This window comes from Agelaius phoeniceus, chromosome 8 (assembly GCF_051311805.1).
Source record: "Agelaius phoeniceus isolate bAgePho1 chromosome 8, bAgePho1.hap1, whole genome shotgun sequence".
NCBI classification, from domain to species: domain Eukaryota; kingdom Metazoa; phylum Chordata; class Aves; order Passeriformes; family Icteridae; genus Agelaius; species Agelaius phoeniceus.
The window spans coordinates 22673745-22696367 of NC_135272.1; the positions used below are offsets into that span (position 1 = coordinate 22673745).

Genomic DNA, 22623 nt, shown 5'->3' on the forward strand with positions numbered 1-22623 from the left:
CAATGTAATTCCCAGATTCCTTCTCTTCTAGCCAAACACTTCCTTTTAGTAAGTTGACTGACCCACATAGGTGCTGGCTCAGCTAAGATCTTAAAACATTTTGATTCTCCTTACTACTCTCTGGACACAAAAACATCTAACCAAGCTACTACACACTATTTGTTAGATCTACTCTTGTGCTTCCCCTTAGTCTGGAAATTAATCTCCTTAATGATTTAATAAAGGTAAAGAACAGTTCATGAGTAATGAATGAAAGGTGAAGGGGAATGTAAATAGAGGATCCTTCCCTCCCTTTTTTCTTATTTGAGAACTATGACTACCTTCCACCTCCTTGGAAAAATTCTGGTGCTATCAAGAGAGAGTGAGTGCAAGTACTTAAAATTCAGATATAATAGTAAGTGTGGCTTTATTTTTAATTTCACTTTATTCTATCAGTTGCTACCTCTAGATTACCACACTTCCCTAAAAAAGAATTTATTTTCAATGAGTATTTTATGTGTATCAATGCAGGTTATGACATCTCTATCAGAATACTACACACATTCTATTGAAGCATTTGGCACAGATCTTTTTGCTGCTAACTACAACTAGATGACAAGTTCAGAATATACTTGGCAATATTGCCTTTGCTGTAATTATCGTGCATGTTACAATGTTAAACTAATAGATCTTTTTTTCAGTGGAGCTAGGAAAAACACCAGCCACCAGTCAGTCCTACCAAGCTTTGCTGCTAAGTGAATCCCACGTGGTCAAAGATTACTAGATGTACTAAATTTAGTAAGCCGGATTTATTATTTAGGTTGAACTGTATCTGCACAAACTGATAACACAATCACTTCAGTGGGCATCAAACCACAACAAAAAATGGTATAGTAAATTGTAGCAGATTTGATGGAACTGTTTAACAAAAATATAGTCAGAACTAAAATACTGAAGCTGCATACTGTTTATACATTGTACAGTCACACTACAGCAATGTGAAAACCCACATTCATTTCATGATCTTTAAGCATTCCAAAGCCTTACCTTTGAAGAGCCATTTGAGTACATCTGTATCATATTTTCTGCTCCCTGTTTTACCTTCAGTTCTATATCCAACTGCTTCTTTAAGGCCATCAATCTGTTGTTCGTAGAAAACCGAGGATCACTATTTGGAGTATCAGGAGTGCTAGGACAATCTGTGAATTAAAGATAAGGTATAAGCATGCAGAAAAAAAAAACCACAGGAAGAAAACACCCAAACCATTCCCCCAAAACCCACCTTACACTCTATTCTATGAAGTTACAGATTGAACAGAGCTTGAACATCATACTTGAGAATTAAGTGACCCTCCTGTCCAGGGCTACTTTGCAACAGGACTGCAAATGCGCCTTACCATGAAAAGCCTCCCGAGAGCCCTGTGACTCCTACACATGTCCTAATTCACATGAATCACTTCCGGCACTGGGCAAACAGGCAGGTTTGCAGCTAAGCCTATTTTTATTTCAAAGGAGATTTAATTCTTCTCGAATGTCTTGAGTCAATTAAAAAATGCAGTTTTCCATTAAGCTTTCTTATACCCCCGATTTGAAATCAAAGTGTTTTAACAACAGACTTGGATAATAGTATTAGATACTAATGAGCACTGTCTGAATACAGCTCTTGAGTAGATCCTCATCCATTTTAGTGTGAATACTGCAGACACTGTTTTTGTCAAAATTAAGAACAGATAAAAATAAGCCGCCTTCTTATTCTAATGCTGAATGTATTCTGCTCTGCAGTCATAATAGAAATCTGGGATAACTGGAAACATAGTCAGATAGGTTACTGAACAACTGACTGATCTATGGGAAGGAGAAAGCTTTTTCACTCGACAGTATTACTGTGTTTGGGTCTCCCTCTTGTTGGATTTATTTCATGGAATGCAAGTTAGTTTTATCAATTAAATTATAAAGTCAAGCTCCTTAACTTTTCCTAACCAGTCTATTGTATAACTTCCTATTTCAGCTTCTGCAACATGAACAGTTAGTAAACTGAAAATAAGTGGTCACTGGACTATTTCCAATACATCTGTCCTTATAGCTAACTATCCTCCCGAGCAGTCCCAATGACTTCCAACCTTTTGGTAAAAGAGGTTGGTAAAACAAATTATTTCCACCATAAGAATTAAAAAAAAATTATTTCTTCTACCCCAACAACTGAGAGAATACCTTCTCTGTGGACAAACGGTTCTGGTTTCCTTGAAGACAGTATTTACTGAATATGAACCATAGAATCTTTTTTCCAGTTGTAATAATCTTCCTTGTATTAAAACTAGGATGAGGAATTCCAAAATCCTCAATTACCAGAAAACAGAGGCAGTTCACTAGTAACTTACAAATTTTTACTTATGAGGTGTCAAGGGGAGATATTTTATCTGCCATTTCATACTTTTTCTGTAAAAGTTTCTGATAACTACTTCTGGAGATTTAACACATTTTGTTTCCAAGTTTGCTGGGTAATTTCCTCCTAAACGGCAATCTTTGTCGAGGCTACATACAGATTTCAAGTAAGGAGTTTTAATTTCCTCTGCTGCTAATTCACTCCTCACTTCAAGCCACTTACAAGTCTCTTACTGCATCCTCACTACTTAAAGGTAGCACAGAAAATACCAGATGTTTAAAAAAAAAATCTGCATTACTCCTCAGCTGTTTTGTCATTGATCCTCTCCTCAATGTTTTGGCTTGGTTCCTCTGTGGAAGAGCACTTGAACAGCTTTACCTAAAATCTGTTATTAATAAAATAAAGATTAACAAAATGCTTTCCTATCACTTATGTCTTCAGTTTCAATTAATCCTCATCTAATAATCTATTCAAAATGAGAACAAACATGAACTTGAAAGTCACAGTGTCAGGTCTCCTTGTAAAGTAGATTCATCATATAAATGAGTATTTACCAACTTTAGATATATGATGCAAGCCTCTCCCACTTAAAGATCCCAGCCCTCTGATGATCCCTGTGAAGGCTGTGGGGCTCCTGAAGTCTGTTTTCACAGCTTTTAAGGATGTACACAAGCAGCCTTTCTTTGCATTAAAACAACACACAAGTTGCAAGTTAAGGACTAATTAGAGATACCATGTTTCAGGCTGCCCAGGCAGCTATCATTATCTGCCTTTGCATGTCTCTGCTGTGAAGGTGTAACCACACCACTTACCTGGGTCATCTCAAGAGTTGGTCTGTACTTGTGGGTGTAACCTACCCTCTACTACTTAGTTAAAATTGTTGTACTATGTGCTTTGTTAGTAACTAATAGCAAAGGAAACTTTTCTGCAATAGGGACTAATTGCTAGGAAGAAGTAATTTTTGGCCTTTAGGCATAATGGCTGCTCACTAAACTCCCAAATATGGAACAACATGCTTCTTAACATATTATGTTTATAAAAAAACCAAAACAATAGTTTTTCAGAGATGCTTTCCAAGGGACTCCTACCATCCCCCAACCAATCTCCCCATTACTACTCAGTAAGCAGCTCAAGGCAGCTTCTTACAGAATTCAGATTAATTTTTAAATCAGCCAGACAAACCGGTTCTATTGCAGAAAGCATTGACAGTCTCAGCAGCAACACTACAAGCTACATCTGTATTAGCTGTTTCCTTTTCTCTTTGTTCTGGAAGGTTGCAATGACTTTCCATGGCTAGTTATCTCAGATTTATTTATGTAAAGCACTTTACAGAGGGGGTCAAATCTCCTCTGAAAGCATTTAGTTATCTTCATAGTACAAATAAGTAGTAAATTCATCCAGGAAATTGCAATCAATGGAATTTATGTGTACTCCTAAAGTTATACAAGAGTTAAGGACTAATACCAAATTGATATTTCACTCGAAGTAGGGACTGGGGAACAGAAGAGATTTTCCAGGCTGCCCCATTTGTTGGTTAATAAGGGCAGTACAAGACTTGCCATTCTGGATACATTCAAGTACAGCTTTGCATAGGACAGCAAGGGCTTTGCTAGGGTACAGGGTCGGGCTCCCAGACCCAAATATTGTTCTTGACAGTGAGTATAGAGTGAAGTAACAGATGCATTTCAAGTGAACTCAACTTCAAGCAAATAGGCATCTTATTATGCTCAACAACTATTAATGTTGTTGCTTAACACCAGTGAGTTTTGTGCAACTTGTTAGCAACGTCCAGGCTGCTGGAAGAGCTACAGTGCTGCTTCCCTAGCACCTAAAATACCCTGTTTTCATAAAAATATACTCACCAGACTTAAAAGAAGTTAATAGGGATGATTTTTTATTTAATATTTGGATTACATGAGGACCATGGCAGTTGTCAGTCTGAAATGCTCATATGAACTGTGATCTTTGCTCTTCTGAAAACCTTTCCAGTTTGAGTTTGTTCAGTGCTCACCAGCAAAAACTTCTTGCTTCTAAATTGCCTTTTACCCATCACTGCTATCTAAATTATATTTATAAAGAGCAGTTACATAACCCTACTCTTTTGAGACTGCTGCTCATTCCTTTGGGATCTCCTCCCCAGATGCTACATATAGTATTTCTTCAGTAAGCTCAGTGTGAAATCGAGGATCCCACATAACTTTCTGAATTTGGCTCCCCAGATGGTACTGCAGCGTGCTGCTTAAGTATTTAATTAGCAGCAAGTACTTTTGGTAAATAGTTAATTTTAATCTTATTTGAGGATATTTAATTGCAGTTAGCCTCATCAGTGTCATACCCCACAGAAATACCTGCAATGCATTTAGGCATTGCTGAAGGGAGGAATGAAGATGCATTGTCAGGCTTTTCTCAGGGAGTCAGAAGGTTGGATCAGCACTTGAACTAAGTCATCAGTAGGCCCAAGGCAGCAGGGGACATTCTGCACTCAGAAAACATCCAGTGCTGACCTCCTGGAAACTTCTCAAGTTCAGTTGAATTTCCACTAGGTAGCAGCTAATTTTAACTACTAAAAAAGTGACAGGAGAGTCTTTCAAATTGCATAGATAATATTATTCTACATTAAGGCTACCAAAGTTATCATGATATTCCAATGGATATGAGTTTGTAGGTGGAGTCTGCTGTCTAATAAGTCACTACCTATTATCAGTTTGGTTGCTACCTCTACCAGTTTCCAGTAATTGGTCTTAGGTGGACACTGGTGTCCAACAGATTAACCTAGTCATTTGTAAGGACAAAGAAATCCCCCAGACAGCCAGCTAATCATATTATTTAAAAAAATAATTTATTTTCTTTGCAATGCCTACAGCCAAGTTTGATGTAAAGTGGATAGCTTCCATGTCAGTTAGGAGGATGGAAGAAAAGGCATTAACTTGTCTTTGAGTTAGTTTTGTCCATATTTTATCCAGTTTTATCAATTCACTCAAAGGTTTTCCTATCATTACACTTCTCTATCCCCCTTAACTTCAGCACCATGAAACAGATCAATTTGCCAATTTATAGGTTTTTGATGTATTAGCTACATGTTTAATTAAATCAGTAACTTGCTGTAGGTAAGCTATTTCAGTCTTACAACTCCCTGAGTCATATTAGAGACCACAATCTGTACTGCTGCTTTTGACACAAATGCAAATCCACCAATTCAAACTTTGCTGTTGTATAGAAGTATGTTTTCTAGACACAAAATTTCTTCATCTCTGAAACAGAAGTAATTATCCCCATAGGACACATTACATCTCTCAGACTTCCAGCAATAATGGTTGCTAGGCTTCTCCTACTCTTTTTATGTTGCTGGACTCTGCTTCACTTTTAAGTGTTGACCTACAAATTTTAAAATTCCACATCCTTGCATGACTAATACACTGCACAACAAGGGCAGACTTGGGTACAAAGTCCCACTTCTAAAACAAACTTCGATTCATCAGCAATCCCTATAAGGTAAAGTACACCTATGTTGTGATAAAAGTTGTTTCTGAATCACATACCCACTGTCAAATCTACCCTCACATACTCTAATAAAGCTGTTTGGCAAACTGCACTTTCTGGTTAAAGTTAAGTACCAATTCTTCAAATAATTGTGATCTTTCAGCTCTAGGCAAACTACCACAAAAACTTCTAAACTTGCTTGGAATAGAATGTTATTAAAACAGATTTTTCTACAGTAGATTTGTTAACACTACATTTAATGATTTCAACATGTATTGATTGCACTGTGCTGATTACAAAGCAGTTACATTAAAAATTAGTGGCTTGTTAAAAAGTAATACAAGTTACTGCTTGATACCATAAGCAACAGAAAGAACCACAACAGCCTGTGTAGCATTTCTCAGCTTTATACTGGGAGCACTTCACAAATATATGTTCACACCCACTCTTCAGATACAGGAACACAGGAAGATTAAATGACTAAGTTACCAAAATGGTCTTTCAACCAGTCAACAAAACAGTGAAAATATCTTTACAGTTCAGGTCCAACAAACCAAAGAGATCAGCTCAATGAATCTCAATCCTGACTTTAGAACCTGAAAAAACCTACCCAGTATATTCTGTTATACAGGGAAAAACACAGGGCTTTTAATACTGAAATATATTAAAGTACACAAAGAGAAGACAGACCTTGACTCATACAGCTCTTGAACCCTCTTTACCTTATTTTCAGCATTCATGATCTGCACAGTCTAAAAATTTCCCATATATTTCCACCTCTTTTATATAACTTGTTACTAAGTGACCAGAAGGTCAAACACAAGCTAAAGTGAAAAGCAGTAACACTGAATAAAGATAATCTCTGGAAACAGTGCACATTTTGGGGAGCTCCCATATTTACCAGAAAATGGTTATTAAATTCACTGCCTATTTTAGCAAAAACAAGAATTCCCCAAGTGAGGTGTCTGTGACCTGTCCACTGAAGTATCTTATGTCAGATGGCAGTCACCTTTCAGGTTATGTATCTATGCACTTCCTCAATACCATGTGTGTGTGTGTATACATATATCCACATGCACACACACACAGTTGGCATGTCATAACTTTTATGTTAGCAACTTTATTTTGCAAAGGTCAAGCTCACCAATATCTAAAGTGAAGCCTAAGGCTTCAGTATTAAAAATCAAAATATCACCAAAATGACTTGCAGCCATTTGTCTCAAGACAGACAACATTTACTGATAGTGCTCCCCCTCCATGTACTACTGACCATGAATGAGGAAGGAGACAAGCACTTAAATTACGAGGCAAACATTACAAAAAACTCAAGCACTTCAACTTCAGAGGGTGGGTGCTTCCAAATCTTTATCCAAAAAGAGGTATTAACAGAATTAAAGATTACTTTTTTTTCCCCCTCATGAAGATTATGCAAAATATTCCATTTAAATGGGTCTTGCATGGGAATACCTGATGTGATACTTTACAGAGAATATAAAGATCTCAACCATATTTTCAAGTTTTTTCTTGTATATTTCCATGATTAAGACTGTACAACCTATCTACCACTAACACCTAGAACAGAATAGAATTTAAAAACAGTTGTAAGAAGTTTAGCACACATCAAAAGCAAGTAGAAGCACATAAGATCAACCATGATCTTTTATCCTTTGAATCCCTCCTTTATCCTTTGAATCCCTCCTGCATTTCCCAAGACATGCACAATGACAATATTACTCATTAACTCATTATGATAAGGTTTTTAAAAATGTTACACTGGAAGGAAGCAAAAGCATTTCTGTGCTCATCCACTTTTCAAGTTCTACTGCTAGATGAATTTTTCAAATTATATCCGCACAGATTTTTAATATTTGGTCTATACACAGTTTGTATACAATTCTCTTTCTGTTCCACTCTTTCTGTTCCTTTAAAAGCCCCAGTCCTGTCAACACTGAAGCAGATTTTCATAAACTTTAGCTGACATGGAACAGAATGCTTCATGCCTACCAAAAGCCCAGTGGCTATCTGGAAGCATACATGATTGCATTCATTTCCATTTCATGCTGCAGCAACCACTTAGCCTCACTGGTTCCAGCTGTGTCGCTGCTCCACCTCTTGTATCCTCACACAGATGAAATGCAGAAAAGAATCCAGCACAGGACACCATGGACACCTGAACACCTCTGCAGTGTGTCACCAGACTATGAACTGCACACATCACCCACCACTATTTCCTAAATTCTCACTGTAACCAACCTTGCATCACAAGGATGCTGCAGACCTTTATTCTACTGCCCAAGCTTCCTCAGGCTTGGCATTTACTTCACATGAATCTTCAATGGCTTGAGCACACTATTAACATTTTGCCAAGAAGAGTCTGTGCAATGTGAAATCACCAGGCTGGCAGTATCTCCCAGGCCATTCCACAAAGCTCAAAGAGGACTGTTTACTTTCACAACATTCCATCTTAAAATACCAATCCTGGTATTTTTAAAAAATACATTCAAAGTTAGTATTGATTTGCTGCCATGCCACAGAAAATACTAATTAAAACCATCAACTACAACCATTCTGTGAAAACAATTTCAAATTGTCTTTAAAATAGTAGCTTTGCTGTGGAAAAGGCTGGAGAATAAATAAATTGTAAGAAATGTCACTGTAAGAAATGTTTGATAAGTTAAATAACAGCACAACTGAAAAAAATTTTCTAAGTTAAGTTTAAAAAACCAAAAACTAACAAAAATTTTAAGTATAAATGTTGTAATTTTTCTCCTGCATTGAATAAAAAGGTGCATCAATGCTGATGTCTACAGTGTAATTCAGAGAAAGTCACTGGGAGAGTTCATGAAATTTGCTTTCACACAGAGAAAAGTTACTAGGAAACATTACAGTGACTGAGAAAATATTTTAGTATGCTAAGAACTGAAAGTGAAGAACTCAAAATCCATAAAAGACACTGATCCCTAGGAAGGAATTTTAAACTCAAAGGTACTGGATACTGACTTGTGAGTCAAAACAAAGAGACATACATAAGTAACAAGCTCACCAGCTACAGATTTGCTTGTTCACAAAGCAATTTTTCAAGTGAAACGGGGAGAGCTTATCTCAGCTATAAAGAAAAAGTGATTTCACAGTAATGCATGGTACCTGCAACATCTTCGAGATCTGTTACAACAATGTGTGCATTTAGTTCCTGTAACTTATGATGCAAGTCTTCTAACTTCTTATTCGATTTTTTCAAAATGTTGTCCACATATGCCAAGTTCTTTTTATCCGTTGTGACCTTCCTGAGGTTCTCTGCTCCCTCCTTGATTTTAAGTTCCTTTCTTATTTCTCGCTTGATTTGGTCCTTTATTTCATCCAGCTTCTGCTGTACCATTGTATCTGAGAAGTCCAACTTCTGGCCAGTGCTCACATTCTCAGAGGTTACAAGGCCTTTGGCATCCCCCTAGGAAGAAAAACAGTAATATAATCACCAGGCAACACTGTTTCTGACAACACACACTTACAGTGCCCAGCACTCAGGTCTGTAGTTAACCCTGTAAGGACATTCACTAACCTCAGCTTACACTCACATTGACCCAAAGCAACAATATCACAAGATATGATGTTAACTGGAGCTACATTTTAGAACAGATTTATTTTAAATTGAGTGACATCTTTACTATGCCTATTTTTAACAGCAAGAGATTTAAATACGTTTGTATTTGTCATGGCTGCTTGCCTAGCAGTTATATGCCTCAGAGCTAATGAGTCATGTTTGTGATTTTATAGATTTAATTTGTGTTTTAATAGACAAGATGGATAGAGGAAAGAAGAGTAACTTCTAATAATTATAATCTATGGGGAAATTTTATACATTCTTTATAATAGGTTCCTTTTAAAGATTGTTAAAATAGTGATATTTGCAGTTGTTTAAAGAAATACTGGCATATCTATAAGGATTTGTCAAGGTTTTACTGGAAAGACATTTATCAGGTCATTTTAATCCTTCAAGTAAAGATTTTTTTTTTTATTTTAAAATAAAAATTAATTTCTTTAAAAAGTAATAATCATTAAAAACCCCAAATCTTACTTTCTTGTGCAGGCAAGCTAGGCTGAAATGAAAAAAAAAGTTGCAATAATGGAACAGGAGTTGTTGTAGTAAGGGAGCAGGGGATGAAAAGTCTTCAGAGCCCCCAGAGTACACAGGGGGTCATAATCGTGCCTATGATACATTCACATATCATTGAGAAGTAAGAGCACAAGGGCACATTATAGAACCTACACCAATGAAGTTCATATACAATTAATTACATATGTGACAAGATTTGTGTGCCTTATGCACAGACCCCAGACATTGAGCAGACATTAGCTCCTACCCAAAAAATTCCAGCTAGAGGCAAATGAGAGAAGATCAAAGAAAGATTCTCCTGAACTTGAATTTGAACCCATGGTAACTCAGAATTTATTTAATAAATGTCTGGCCTGATTTGCATGTAACTACCCAAAAGACCAAAATTCCACCAAAATTTCTTAAACACTATGATGAAGTTGCCTTGACTTCTGAAAAATGGGGTGAACAAAAGGCATTTTATGGCATAATTAAAATGTAGAAAGTTTTTGTCATAAAATCAGTTAGCATCACAGTAAACAGAAGAAAACTTTTGGGAGGGAGTTCATGGAGCATCAGGCTAATAAACTGAAGAATGTCCAGAACACAAAACTACTACAGACACTCTACAGTAACTTGGTTTTCAAAACAATTTGTATCACGAAGGTTGTGCCTGGGCCCTACATGTCAACAGATAATGTTGGTCAAACTATTTCAATCCATGCATATTCCAGCAATATTGCCTTCCATAAGCAAGATCCAATCTACTAGTCCTCAATAATAATTTCCCAAGATTCCCGAATCTCTCATTAAAATTTGTCTACCCACAGATTCTACTTTAAGTACAAAAAGTTAACAACTCAAAGATTCTTAAATATTCAAAGTAGTCAGAACCACCATCTTGCCACAGAATTTGACTATCAGTAAAAGAGAGAACAAGAAAGCAATTTAGAAATGACAAAGTGAGTAAGAAATGAAAGGGAAAAAACCATGCAAATTTACTTTAAGTACACTTGTGAGTGCTTTTCTGTCAGTGCAGATTAAAATAAATAATTATGCATATGTGGAGAGGCTATTAATAGCTGTACTGGGAAGTACATGGCATTGTTTCCATATATAGGCACATAAAATAGAATCGATTTTTTAAAAATAAAATAGAATAATCAATAGCAATGAGCATCTAGTCCAAAGGTTCATGAAATGAAGGAAGCCATCCACCACGAGTTGAGTGTTTAGTTTTGAGAAAACTGAAACTGAAAATAAATTGATATAACAACTGTATGGCAAACTATTTAAATAGTAAGTATATCCAAATCAGATTAAGATCTTTGATTTCCCTGTCTTCCTAACACATAAAAATTAAGGACATCAAAAAAAGACAAGATTAGTATGCTACTAGTCAGTCTTTAAATAGATATTAAAAAATGTTTGTGAATAAAAAGTATTTATTTTTACACCACAATTTTTCATGCCTGTTCTGCAAGCTTTCTAGAAATAAACTTATATATCACCTGCTTCCTTAAAGCAGGATATTATACTTTTTAAAGTTCATAGGAGAAAGACAAATGAGAAATGTAAAAAACCCCAAATCAAATAACAAAACCACCAAAACAAAAAAGAAAACCTTTTTTTCTATACTGTAATAGCACCTGAAGTTTGCTAAAATTATGCCAAGAATGTACACTTCTCAAACAGAACAATGTAATTAAGATATAAATAATTCAGAAATATTATTCACTGGGGTTTACCAAAGAGACTTCAGTTAATTGTTCATCCATTGAACAATAATGTATTTTGTTACAGGGGAGGTTTTTATCCCTCTACAAGCCCTGTATCCCATCTGTTAAAGTGTTGTTATGTTCTTCCATAAAAAGGTTTTTGGAGCCCTTGTTTCACACAGAGTCCCTAGTAAGCCTTCAATGAAATTAAACCTCATGATCATTAGTAATTTGCCTTTGGAATTTGCAGTAATTGAGTAGAAGGTCTCCTCAGCCTGAGTAGTCTCAGCAGCATTTTTGTCCCTGGATTTAAGGGTTTCAGAACAGACTTGTCTTCTTCAATCTGCTTTTGAGACAGTAGAGAGTTCAATAGTGTGGATGCTAACACTGGAAGCTGGTCACACTGCCTGTACACTTAAACATTCTTTTTTAAAATCCCCCCAAAAGCCACAGATGATACTCCTTCTGTCTCTCCTGTCATCCAGAGTTAATTACACTTTTGAGCAAGAAGTATTCTCTCACCTAGTTATCCAGATGTGTCACCTGGCACAAAGGTCACTGTGAAATAAATTCTTCCAAGGAGGGACCTGTGCACTCAGTGACCCCTGAAGGTCACTGTGAAGGCAGAGCAACACTGTGTTCTGCAAGGGAAGCTGCTCTGGTCCTGCACTAATGTGCTTTGCTGCTGAGATGCAACAAAGCTTAGAGACAGAGCCTCATGCTGCAAAGATGAGCAGCCTCAAAAGTGTTCCAGTTGAAGATGAAGATAAGGTCCACAATGGCACAAGACAGTATGTCTGATAGTTAAATCAGTCTAATAGTAAATGTCTAATAGTAAGTCAGTAGTAGAAATGAGGTAGGATTTTTTTCTTTAAGAAAATCACCTCCCAAATGCCAAACTCAAAACTATACTTTTAAACTGAAGTTACTTAAAACACAGCATATTCCAGTTTTCTTAGATGAGAACCTACTACCAAGTCTCTGCTTAGAGTTGAATATTCTTTCAAAAAATGATTTTTCTCATTTGGATAAACTCCCTCCCAGGATAAACCTCACATCCTTTAGGTTATAGGTGCTCTGCCCGCTCAACCTGAAAATTAAGTGTAAAAAGAAACAACAATTAGGGACAAGGCCCAGGTTCTTTCCTTTGCAGTGCTCAAGCAGGCAGCGTGCAAAAACAGAAGAAACCATTCACATTCTGTATGCCAAGAAGCTATCAATGAATTTTTGCACAACTCTTCCCTTTACTCTCCTTCTTAACATAAAATATTTTAAGAGTGGAAATGCTCTAAAACAGATAATGACTAAACCACTCTTGCTGGCAAAAGAGAGAACAGGCCTCATTGCTTTACAATCCAAGGCAACAGAATGGGCAGCCAGTTACTAATTCTTAGTTTCTTTTAAACCTCTGTAGTGTTTTGATGGCTGGTTAAAGAGAGGGGCCAATCTTTGCTGGGTGCTGCCAGTACTGGAGAGCCCAGCACAGCATCCTTTCCCCTTGTGCCACACCAACTGCTGGGGACCTGGCTCTTGGCCTGAGCAGTGGCAAAGGGCAGCATCACCCACCCACCGAGGGAGGCACAGACAGCACTGAGAGGCAGCACTGCACACCTCTCTGCTAAATAACTGTTTCTGAGCCACTGCAAATTACTGAAACATTTCAGTGTGTAATGAAACTCAAGATATGCTTACCACAATTAACTATCAACAACCACACATAAGATACTACTGCTTGATTAAAAAAAAAAAAAAAAAAAAAAAGAAGGAAAAAAGGAGTCCATTTATGCAGACTTCCCATGGCATAGGGCTTAACCTCACTTTGATTGCTGGCTCAAAGACTATCTATTTACATAGATTAATTCAAGATGCCAGCCTTCAACTTCTGTACTTCTGGGAAATATTTTAAGTATAGTTGCTGAAAATAATGAGTAGTGGTCTGAGCATGTCTTTTAATAATACAGTTGATTCTGGCTGGTGTGGTGAAAGAGAGTAGTAATACTGTTTATGAAAATCATGTGGGGCTTGCACTTTTGCTTCAGATCAGTTCTGAACCAAACAACTGGTGAAGCAGGTGCTTTGACATACTGCATTTACCACCAAAATCCCATTTAAGAATAAAACATCCCAACTGCACAGCAGTGGCAATGGTACTGCTGAAGAGAGTACCATGAAGCTGAACATAGCAGGGAATCTGCTTAAGTTGTGTAAACCAAATGGCTTTGAATTCTAAATGAGATTCTTAAACTGCTCCCTCTTAGAAGATAACACGAAAACTCTGGGCATTAGTAACTCCTGAAGACTTGTTCCTAAGATCACAGTACAACTTGACTGTGCTATACCATATATTCATTATAGAGAATATCGATTAGAGCAAGAATTTCAATTGCTCATTTCTGTTAGAAGTTGTTAGAGAAAGGTAAGTGGAGCCTTAAACTTAACCACACTTAACAGCTGATGAGTGCTCATGCACAATATTATTTACCTTTTACACTGATGTGCTACAAGCACACACTAAACCTGCATTTAGAAAAAATCCCAAACCAGAAACTCCCAGTAAAACTGCTTACATTTTTTCCTAAAAGTATTAGCATTTTTTATATGCTCTTGAATTTTAGCAATCATTTCAATAGATAATGAGACAATTAAAAACCTGTTTGACAAATATAGTAAAAAATGCTGTATAACAATAGGATTTTCATCTTATGTACGATTAAAAAAGTGATCATAACCCAGAAAGAAAAAATGTTTATTAACATGTAATTTAATTTTGAAGAGCTAGAAGTACAGCTTTGGAACTACTAGGTATCTTAGTATAATAATTTTCTGAGTAATTTTTTAGGAAAAAAAAAAAAGGCAAAAAAGCTGCTTTTCTGAGCTAACTGCCAAGGTTTCCAAAGTTCTCTACACTAATTCCTAAGACTAGAGTAGTCTTTTATTTTACAAACAATGTTAATCAATTGCAAACTTCCCTTCCCCCCGAAGTCATTCATAAAACCAGATGTGACAGCTTGTCTGCATTACTGGAACAACATGGACTATTTCCTCCTACTCAGAAGCAAATGTGATTGTGGTCAAGATCTCAGCACTCACCCAATGTCAAGAACTGAAAAAAAACCCAACTTGGAGGCTTAATAGATTTTGGCATTAGTTTGCTGTGCTAACATGTCACAAATCAGGATTTAAATTTAATCTAAGTCACAGCTTTCTGCTTTGTAACAAGAGGCTGTTTAAGGCAGAAATATCTACAGTCCACTACATTATACATGGATGAATTCAAGTAGGACACTGATTAAATGGGGTTCAATTCCTGTGCACAAACAGTGAGTGCCCAACTGCATCTGTAAGAGATGAAATTGATTTTAATAAAAGGAAAAACGTGTTCCTTAAATAGGGAGGTCCTCAATCAGCTGGTCACCTCTGCTATGCTCTCCCAGTTTGAACTGCTGTCCTGATGAATACTTTAGAGGGAACATTTGCTTTCACTCACACAATAGGTCCTGGGCTGCAGCAGTTGGTCCTACAGCTCCTGAATAAAATCTGTGTGGCCTGACTCAGCCAAAACACCTCATCTAAACAGGTAATAAAATTCCCTGGGGTGTCCTTGCTATCATCTAGCTTCCAGCCATCAAAAATCCCTGATTCAGCCAGAATTTTCTAACACAAAGAGCATGGCCCCCAAAGGTGCTCTCAAGACTTGCTTACAGAACTAGAAGTTGTGTCCATGCAGAGCTGTGCCAACACTAAGGAGAGAAAGGGGCATAAGAGAGAGAGAGACTTTTTTGCTACAGAAGGGAAAGAAAACATTCTAAGAAATGTTGCCTTCAGCTGCTTCTTGTTGCAGGAACTCCTGATGGTTTTACACAAGGAGAAGAACCTGCAAGGAGGCTTCCAAGGAAATATGACATTGAAAGAAAATCTTCACACTGAAAATCTTCACACTTCACACTGAAGATTTTCTTTCAATGCCGTATGACTTCATGTGTCATATGTCAATGACTTCACACAGTTTCTCACAGTCACAAAAGCTTGATGGAGGCTATGGCACAACACAGGTGATGAGCACTCAAATGGGAGGCCAGCAAATGGCTACAGTATCCAAGAAGCATGACCACATATTCTGGCAACAGGTGTGGTACAAACACTTCAGCAGTTTCCAAACTTTTATCTCTAACTTGAAGTTCTGACTCAAGCCAAAAAATTCCAATAGAGGCCAGTACAGTGGAAACGAAACTTCCCCTCTCTAGTTTCAGACGTGCAAAAGAAATAGCAAAATCCTAGTTCCCATCAGTAGGGACTGCTGTCACAATCTTTATTAACATGTGCCCAGGAAGATCAGGATATGAAATTATGGCTATAATAATGCCACTTCTCCATTCTCTATGAGACTTTGCTTAGTTTTCATTTAGCTTCTCATCACATATGAGAATAACATACTCGGAAGAAAATTTCTTTTTATGTAAATAGTATGGTTTCAAGCAGACCACATATGGTAGGTGAAGCTCTATTAAATGCCAAAATACAAACAGTTCCTTTCAAGGTACACGGAACAAGATTTTATGAAATGTTAATACCATAGTGCATGCTGAAAATATCACCAATAATGATGTATCATAGAACTGTGCCAAGAAGACTAAAGTAATTCCCCTAAAATGCAACCTCACCAAGATGCAAGCAATCAAAGCACTGAAATGATAATTTCTCATCTAATGCCTGTAACATTACCATATATTAATAATGTGGTAAATATATACACCTTGCTTTAAAAGATAAGGAAAACAGGTGGATTAAGTGACAGTTCAACAAATGAAAGAGAGGCAAGTTCAAAGGAGCACAAAATATTGCAAGACTAAGTCCCTCAGCCACAGATCCCGGAGTTGTGCACTTACTGCACTGGACTGGGCAGCGAAAACAGACAGGTATCTGTGTCCTACCTCCTACTGCCAACACAGGAATTCCATGCACAAACTTGTTTTGCATTTTCTAAATTTGAACTGAAAAATTTACTCTTCTTTTGAGAAATGTCTTGGTGAAAAGAATCTTTGAGATCCCATAAAAATATGAAGTAAATATATGAAAATATGAATAGTAAATAGCAGAGAAATGAGCATTCTTGTATGTGTTTGACAGTTTGAGGTTTCTTTAAAATAAAAACCCCTTAAATTTTAAAACTGATAGCAAAACTATGTATTGTGAGGGACTTAGGTATTTGTGAATTTTTTTTTTCTTTTCTTGTTACTTTAAACAATTTCAAAAATCCCATAAGAATTGCAGGGTTTTTTTTTCATGAGAACACCTGCAATTTTCTGTACTATATAAATAAATAAACAACTTCATCCTAATGGCCTAAATTTATTTCTTGAATATATACAGCATGTATATATTTAAAATACAGTGTATTTTAATATACTTGCCAAACCCTACATAGGGGTATCCATGGTATCCATTTCTTTCAGAAATTCACACACTCATTTTGAATTACTGCCAGAGACTGAAACAAGGAAGGGGGCTTGACAGAAATTCTTATCACAAGGTTTGTCTCAGTTTGACTTGACTGATCTCTCTGTTATATTAAGCTCAAGTTTGATGCAAGCAGTTGTTATAATGTTTTGAAGTGCTTGAAGTATAACATAAGTTACTCAGGAAACAGAACTATTTCAGAAAAAGCTAAGGTCATGCAAATACTGTGTGGTGAATTTGCCTCTAAGTATAAGTAATACAGAAACTAATCAGTCCACCAGGGAGAAACACTCTCCCCCCCTTCCCCATACTGCTTCCACCACGACCAGTAAGGGATCTGCTGAAGTGCATGTTAAAGCAAACACCTAAACGCAAAAAATTCTGCTGCTACTGAAAGTTAGCATAATTTTGTTCCAGGTCACCCCAATACCAATATGTTTATTGCATTTTTTTCATTCAAAACATTTACCTGTTTTTGTCTAACATTCAGAGTAGAGTAATATTATACATGTAGCTCAAGATGTTTGAAAAAATAATGTCACTACATTATCCAAACTACAGGATGTGGTATTTAATTGGGTAGAAGAGATTTTCAAAGGTTAAAAGGTCAAGTCAACAGACATGAGTCAAAATCATGTCTTATGACTTTGATAACTCCTCCTCAAACTCAATGCACACTGTACAAAGGTGATAATTTGGTGGGCATGCATCCAAAAATATGCTTACTTTAAAGAGAAGCTACCATTCATTGCAACCATGTATTTTTAACAGCTGTAATGTTAACATTAAGATAAATATGTGTGGGTAAACTTCTGCTTGTGAAGGAGTTTTAGTTACTATGCAGAAATACAAAAATCAAACCTCAAGGAACCCAAACCCTAATTTATTAATGCTTAATGACAATCAGGTCCAATCCCAAGCGGTAAGATATTTTTCTTGTATATTATGAATGAAAAATGAATTAGATAATTGCTACCACTAAAAAGATATTATTATCTATCTCGGGTAATGCAACAGATTGAGAATTCTGCTCATCCACAAATCACAGTATCAGCTGTTGCCACATCTGTTAAGTGGTGGGACTTCAGTGTAACACACTTTAACTAAACTGCAAGAGAAGAAAGCTAAGATGTCTTACTACAGAAACAAATCATTACAACTGGAACTTCTGCGGTCTTTCAGTGCAGGTTAAAAATCTTAAATATTGAAATGATGCAAAAGAAATCCTCACAATAAAAAGGAATTTCTCAATAACACAAGCAAGCATCAGGACATTGCTGAAGACCAATACACAATTTCTTTAATCTGAAAAGTACAATAAAGGGGGTCTCTGAATGAAAATCTCAATTTCTGAGATGGATAAATAGCAATTGAAAAGAAAAACCCTCGAATTTTTTTGTTTCTGGCAATTCCAGCTTTCAGCAAAAACAACTGATATGTTAGTCCATTTTACTTTACTATGTTCTACAGGAGCTATTTTTAGCCATTTCAAAACTAATGGAAGAGTTGAGAGTCTACATTCCACTCTAATTAAGCCATCATCTTTAGCAGCCAACTATTTTGTACATTATAAATGCAGCAATACATATCAGAGATAATACTAACATCTGTTTTATAAGGCAAGAGGCCAAGTGGCTAAATACTAGATCCTGGTGAAGGAACCAGATTTTTTGCTTTCTAGGACTGTGTGCAACAGCAGCTTCAGCAGAGCTTATGGGTTTCCCAGCTTGGTAGCTGAATCTGTTATACAGGAAAGGGATGTATGCTTGTATTTATACCAAGGATCTGTGTCTTCCTACTCTAGGACTGAGAACTCTCTCACAGTAGTTTGGGTTGTTTTATCTGAAGTTACTCAAGTTCCCAGCCTACACTCCAACCAGCTGGAAATCCTGCTCCTGCTTTCACCTCCACCAGTAAAAGAAGGATGGGAAAGTCTTCTTAAATCCTTTCCTCATCTTTTACAGGTGGTCAGTAGAAAAAATCACTTTTCCCTACTGGGACTGCCACACCCAAAATTCCACTTGTAGAGATGCAGCCATCTCATTCCATGCTCTTGCAGTAAAAGTTTACGTATGAACACAGGGTTATTTATAGAAGCATTACTTCATGTTCCATTTGTCTGAGACTTCTACAGAGCATCACTGATGCACATTGTGATACATTTGAATAGTGTTTTTGCAATCCTTCTTCCTCTGACCCTTAAAAGATGGTAGAAAGATTCTCACTGGCTCTTAATGTCCATTTTCTATTTAAGAATCCCTAGGCATTACAGAATAATGAAGAAATAGTACCCTGTCTTAACCTGCAACAGAAGCCAAAAGAAAATTGCCTGACTTAACTGCTTTATATGCAACAGCAATGAAAAAGAGGCAGGTGAATTCACTTCCTACATGGATTGCAAAAAATTCTTAGTACATTTCTAAATACAAATATGCCTAAAGCTTTGATTGTAAAACCTTTCTACATTTTCTTAGTTTTTAGGAGCCCTGATTCTCCATTGACTGTAATAAGTACTCTAAGTAAATCTACTTTTTTATGACCTAAAATGAACATATGACTTACATATGAAGTTTACAGTGAAAAGTGTAGAATAAAAGCCTAGGATTTTAGCAAGGGATTTCTTACTGCATATTGAACAAATTTTACTCTTTATGCTTAGCCTCAGCACCATCTCCCAAGTAAGCTGTTTCCTGTTTTGCACATGTACTTGCATAGGACTCCCCTCCACCTAGCTCTTGCTACCAGCACAGCACAATATCAGTTAAATAGAAAATGGGAAGCAGCAGTTTCAGAGTAACCAATGCACCAAGACCTGTAACGTAACAGAAATAAAGCAGAACAAAACAACAGTTTTTCAGTGCATCATGTATAGACATACATATAAAACTAAACCTTAAAGGATATCCCAATAAACCCATGTATACATAACAATGGTAAAAAGGTCTCACCTTACAAGTGCATTAGATTAAGGGAATGATGATGTTTTTTATACTGCTGAGTATTCAGAAAATGCACAAGACATACTTGTTAGTGATCTCAAAATACTCCTCCCTTTTCAGAGTAGGTAAGGTTACATATGCAGTCTATGTGTTTTCCAGCCACAATCATATGAATGGAACCTTGAATGTGGTATGTAACATGTTTATCCTAAATTGATCAATTTTTTAACAATAAAAGCCTCACCCTATTTTACAGGGCACATATAAACAGCAGTCTTCATATACACAATTTCAAAAAACATCCTAGAAATACTTGTTGCTAATGTGAATCTGATTTTGGTCTGCTCATCACTTTTGAGGCATTTTTCTTCAAGACCAGAAGTTTTCTACTTCATTTCAGTTAGCAGCCTGGGAAAAATCTTCAGATTTTTCTCTGTAGAAAACTAGAACCTGTAGCATGAAAAATCCATAAAGCAAAAGTAGAATATTCTGCTTTATTAATAACTAAGAACTACCAAAAAATAGTCTAGATATGACATTGAGCAAAACCTTCACGAAGAACTGCCTTAAGCTAAGGAAAGAAACTACTGCAATCAGAAGCTATTTATGGTTAACCTGCTGCATTCCCCAGAGTATCTACAATGTATTCCTCTATAATGACCTGTCTAATCTAAAGCATGTCATCTTTAGGAGACAAAAATACACAAATTAACTTCTGACTGAAAAATACCAGCAGGAAGATGACTCTTACTTGATGAAAGAGACTTTCATATTCTGAAATGTAAGTGTTATGTGGCTGTGGCTATTTTCTAACTGCACTTGGAAGGGGCTGATTCTGAGTGGGTGGAGTGTGTTTTTTTGATGCTCTCTCAAGTATTGTATTAAAGATGTCAAGAGTCACAGGAGAAAAATAAAAATCAGTCTCCGCAATAAAAAAAAAGAAATTTAACTACAGAAATAAAGTACAGTCCCAATCTGCATACACCATTTTCCAAATTAAGCTAAGATACTATATTTAGGTCAGGCTACCATCCTCTCAACTCTAAACATCTCTGACCTCTCTGAGCATTACTGGTTTCTTTTTCATGCCCTTAGCACTGCTTTAGCCAGGCAGGACACAATGAACCAGCATTATTATGAACGGTCTGGGGTACAGCAGCCAATGCTTCTGCCTAGGCACAGGTCCTCCCCATTTTCTGAAGATGCCAGAACCACAGCCAGCTAACCCTGAGTGAGGAAGAGGCAGCTCTGTTCATTCCCAGTATATGCCACTAAAATGCTCACTGCCTTTGTATCTCAGGTTTCCAGGAATTCCCAGCAGTTGTATTTCACTCTGTACTATGTATATTCATTGCAGTAAAGAAACATCTACGGATGCCTGTAGTTAAGTTTTAAAAATCTGTTTACTTCAAGTACTGTATAAACCTTAAATTGACACTAAATTAATAAAAGTAGCAGATGGGAAGGAAGGCAAATGCTAAAGAAAGGAAATGGCACCTTTGAGCTCATAAAACAGTATAGTCTATTGTAGAAAGAAAAAAAATTGCAAAAATGGGAGATCATTAGCAGAACTTGGATCTCCCTTGCTTTTCTTTTAAACCCAACATCATCTAGTTCAAGAATGTCACGGGAGTTAAAGAAATCAATTTCCATGTTCACAGAAACTGCTGCCCTGATAGTGTCACTGAGTTACTGCCACCAAAAAGAAACACTTCAAATTAGTTAGTCTGGCTGCTAACCTGAAAAATATATGATGATACTGGATACCCCTCCTACACTTAAGAATCTTCTAAGGATTTAAAAAAAAAACCTGTTAGAATTAATTTAATAAAAACTTGAGAATGTATTCACTTGCTCTCTTGTGCAGAATCCTAATACAGATAAAGACCAATTTCTAAAGCAATTAAATTTACAATTGTAATTTGTTTCAGCATTATGCAGCATGTTACAAGTAAAGGCAGAATTCAAGAAAGGAGTTTGCCCCCAAAACAAAAAAATTAACTGCTGATAAATGCCATGTACTTTGCCAGAGATTAATATTTTATTTGAAAAATGTACATACAAAATGAAAAGGAAAAAAGTCAGATCAAGATGTTCCTTTTTGAAGTGGCTTGCTTATATGCTGAGGAATCTTATATGAACCAGCTTGATAAAAATGAATACTTAAAACTAAATTTTTCACCCAACAGAAAAATACTTAGTTTGACTCACACTAACTTGCCTGAATAAAGAAGTAGAGTACAATTAAAAAACGCTCTGAAAGAAATTATGTTTTTCTAGTATTGAAGCACTGTCTGCTTTAATTTTCAAAATGTCATGTTCCCATCTCTTGGGAAACCAAAGATGCAAATCATAGCAACTTGAAGAAAATTCCCTAAATAATGAGTTAAGTTTCAATAACAAAATTTAAATAATCTTTCTGAGGACCCCTAGTTATGGATATTATAATTTGCAACTCATAACTTTTGACATCCAGGCATTTTCAGCCTAAAACAACGGCTTCATATGAGCTTATAAATAAGCAACAAACAAACTCAAATATTGAAGAAAACATGCTTCCATTAAAGGAGATTGCTG

General features: G+C 36.4%; 1 protein-coding gene across 3 annotated transcripts in view; it reads right to left on the reverse strand.

Annotated features, from left to right (window-relative positions):
* PKN2 (protein kinase N2) overlaps window positions 1–22623 on the reverse strand; it is a 54929-nt gene that overhangs the window by 21841 nt on the left and 10465 nt on the right. For 2 of the 3 annotated variants that reach the window (XM_054638065.2, XM_054638064.2), the window contains exons 2-3: window positions 8987–9287; window positions 1027–1178 (exon numbers count right to left, since the gene is read on the reverse strand). In XM_054638065.2, the coding sequence (XP_054494040.1) occupies window positions 1027–1178; window positions 8987–9287 (453 nt within the window). Of the gene's footprint in view, window positions 1–1026; window positions 1179–1261; window positions 1361–8986; window positions 9288–22623 lie in introns of those variants that run through there. The other variant, XM_077182272.1, reaches the window with a different exon arrangement.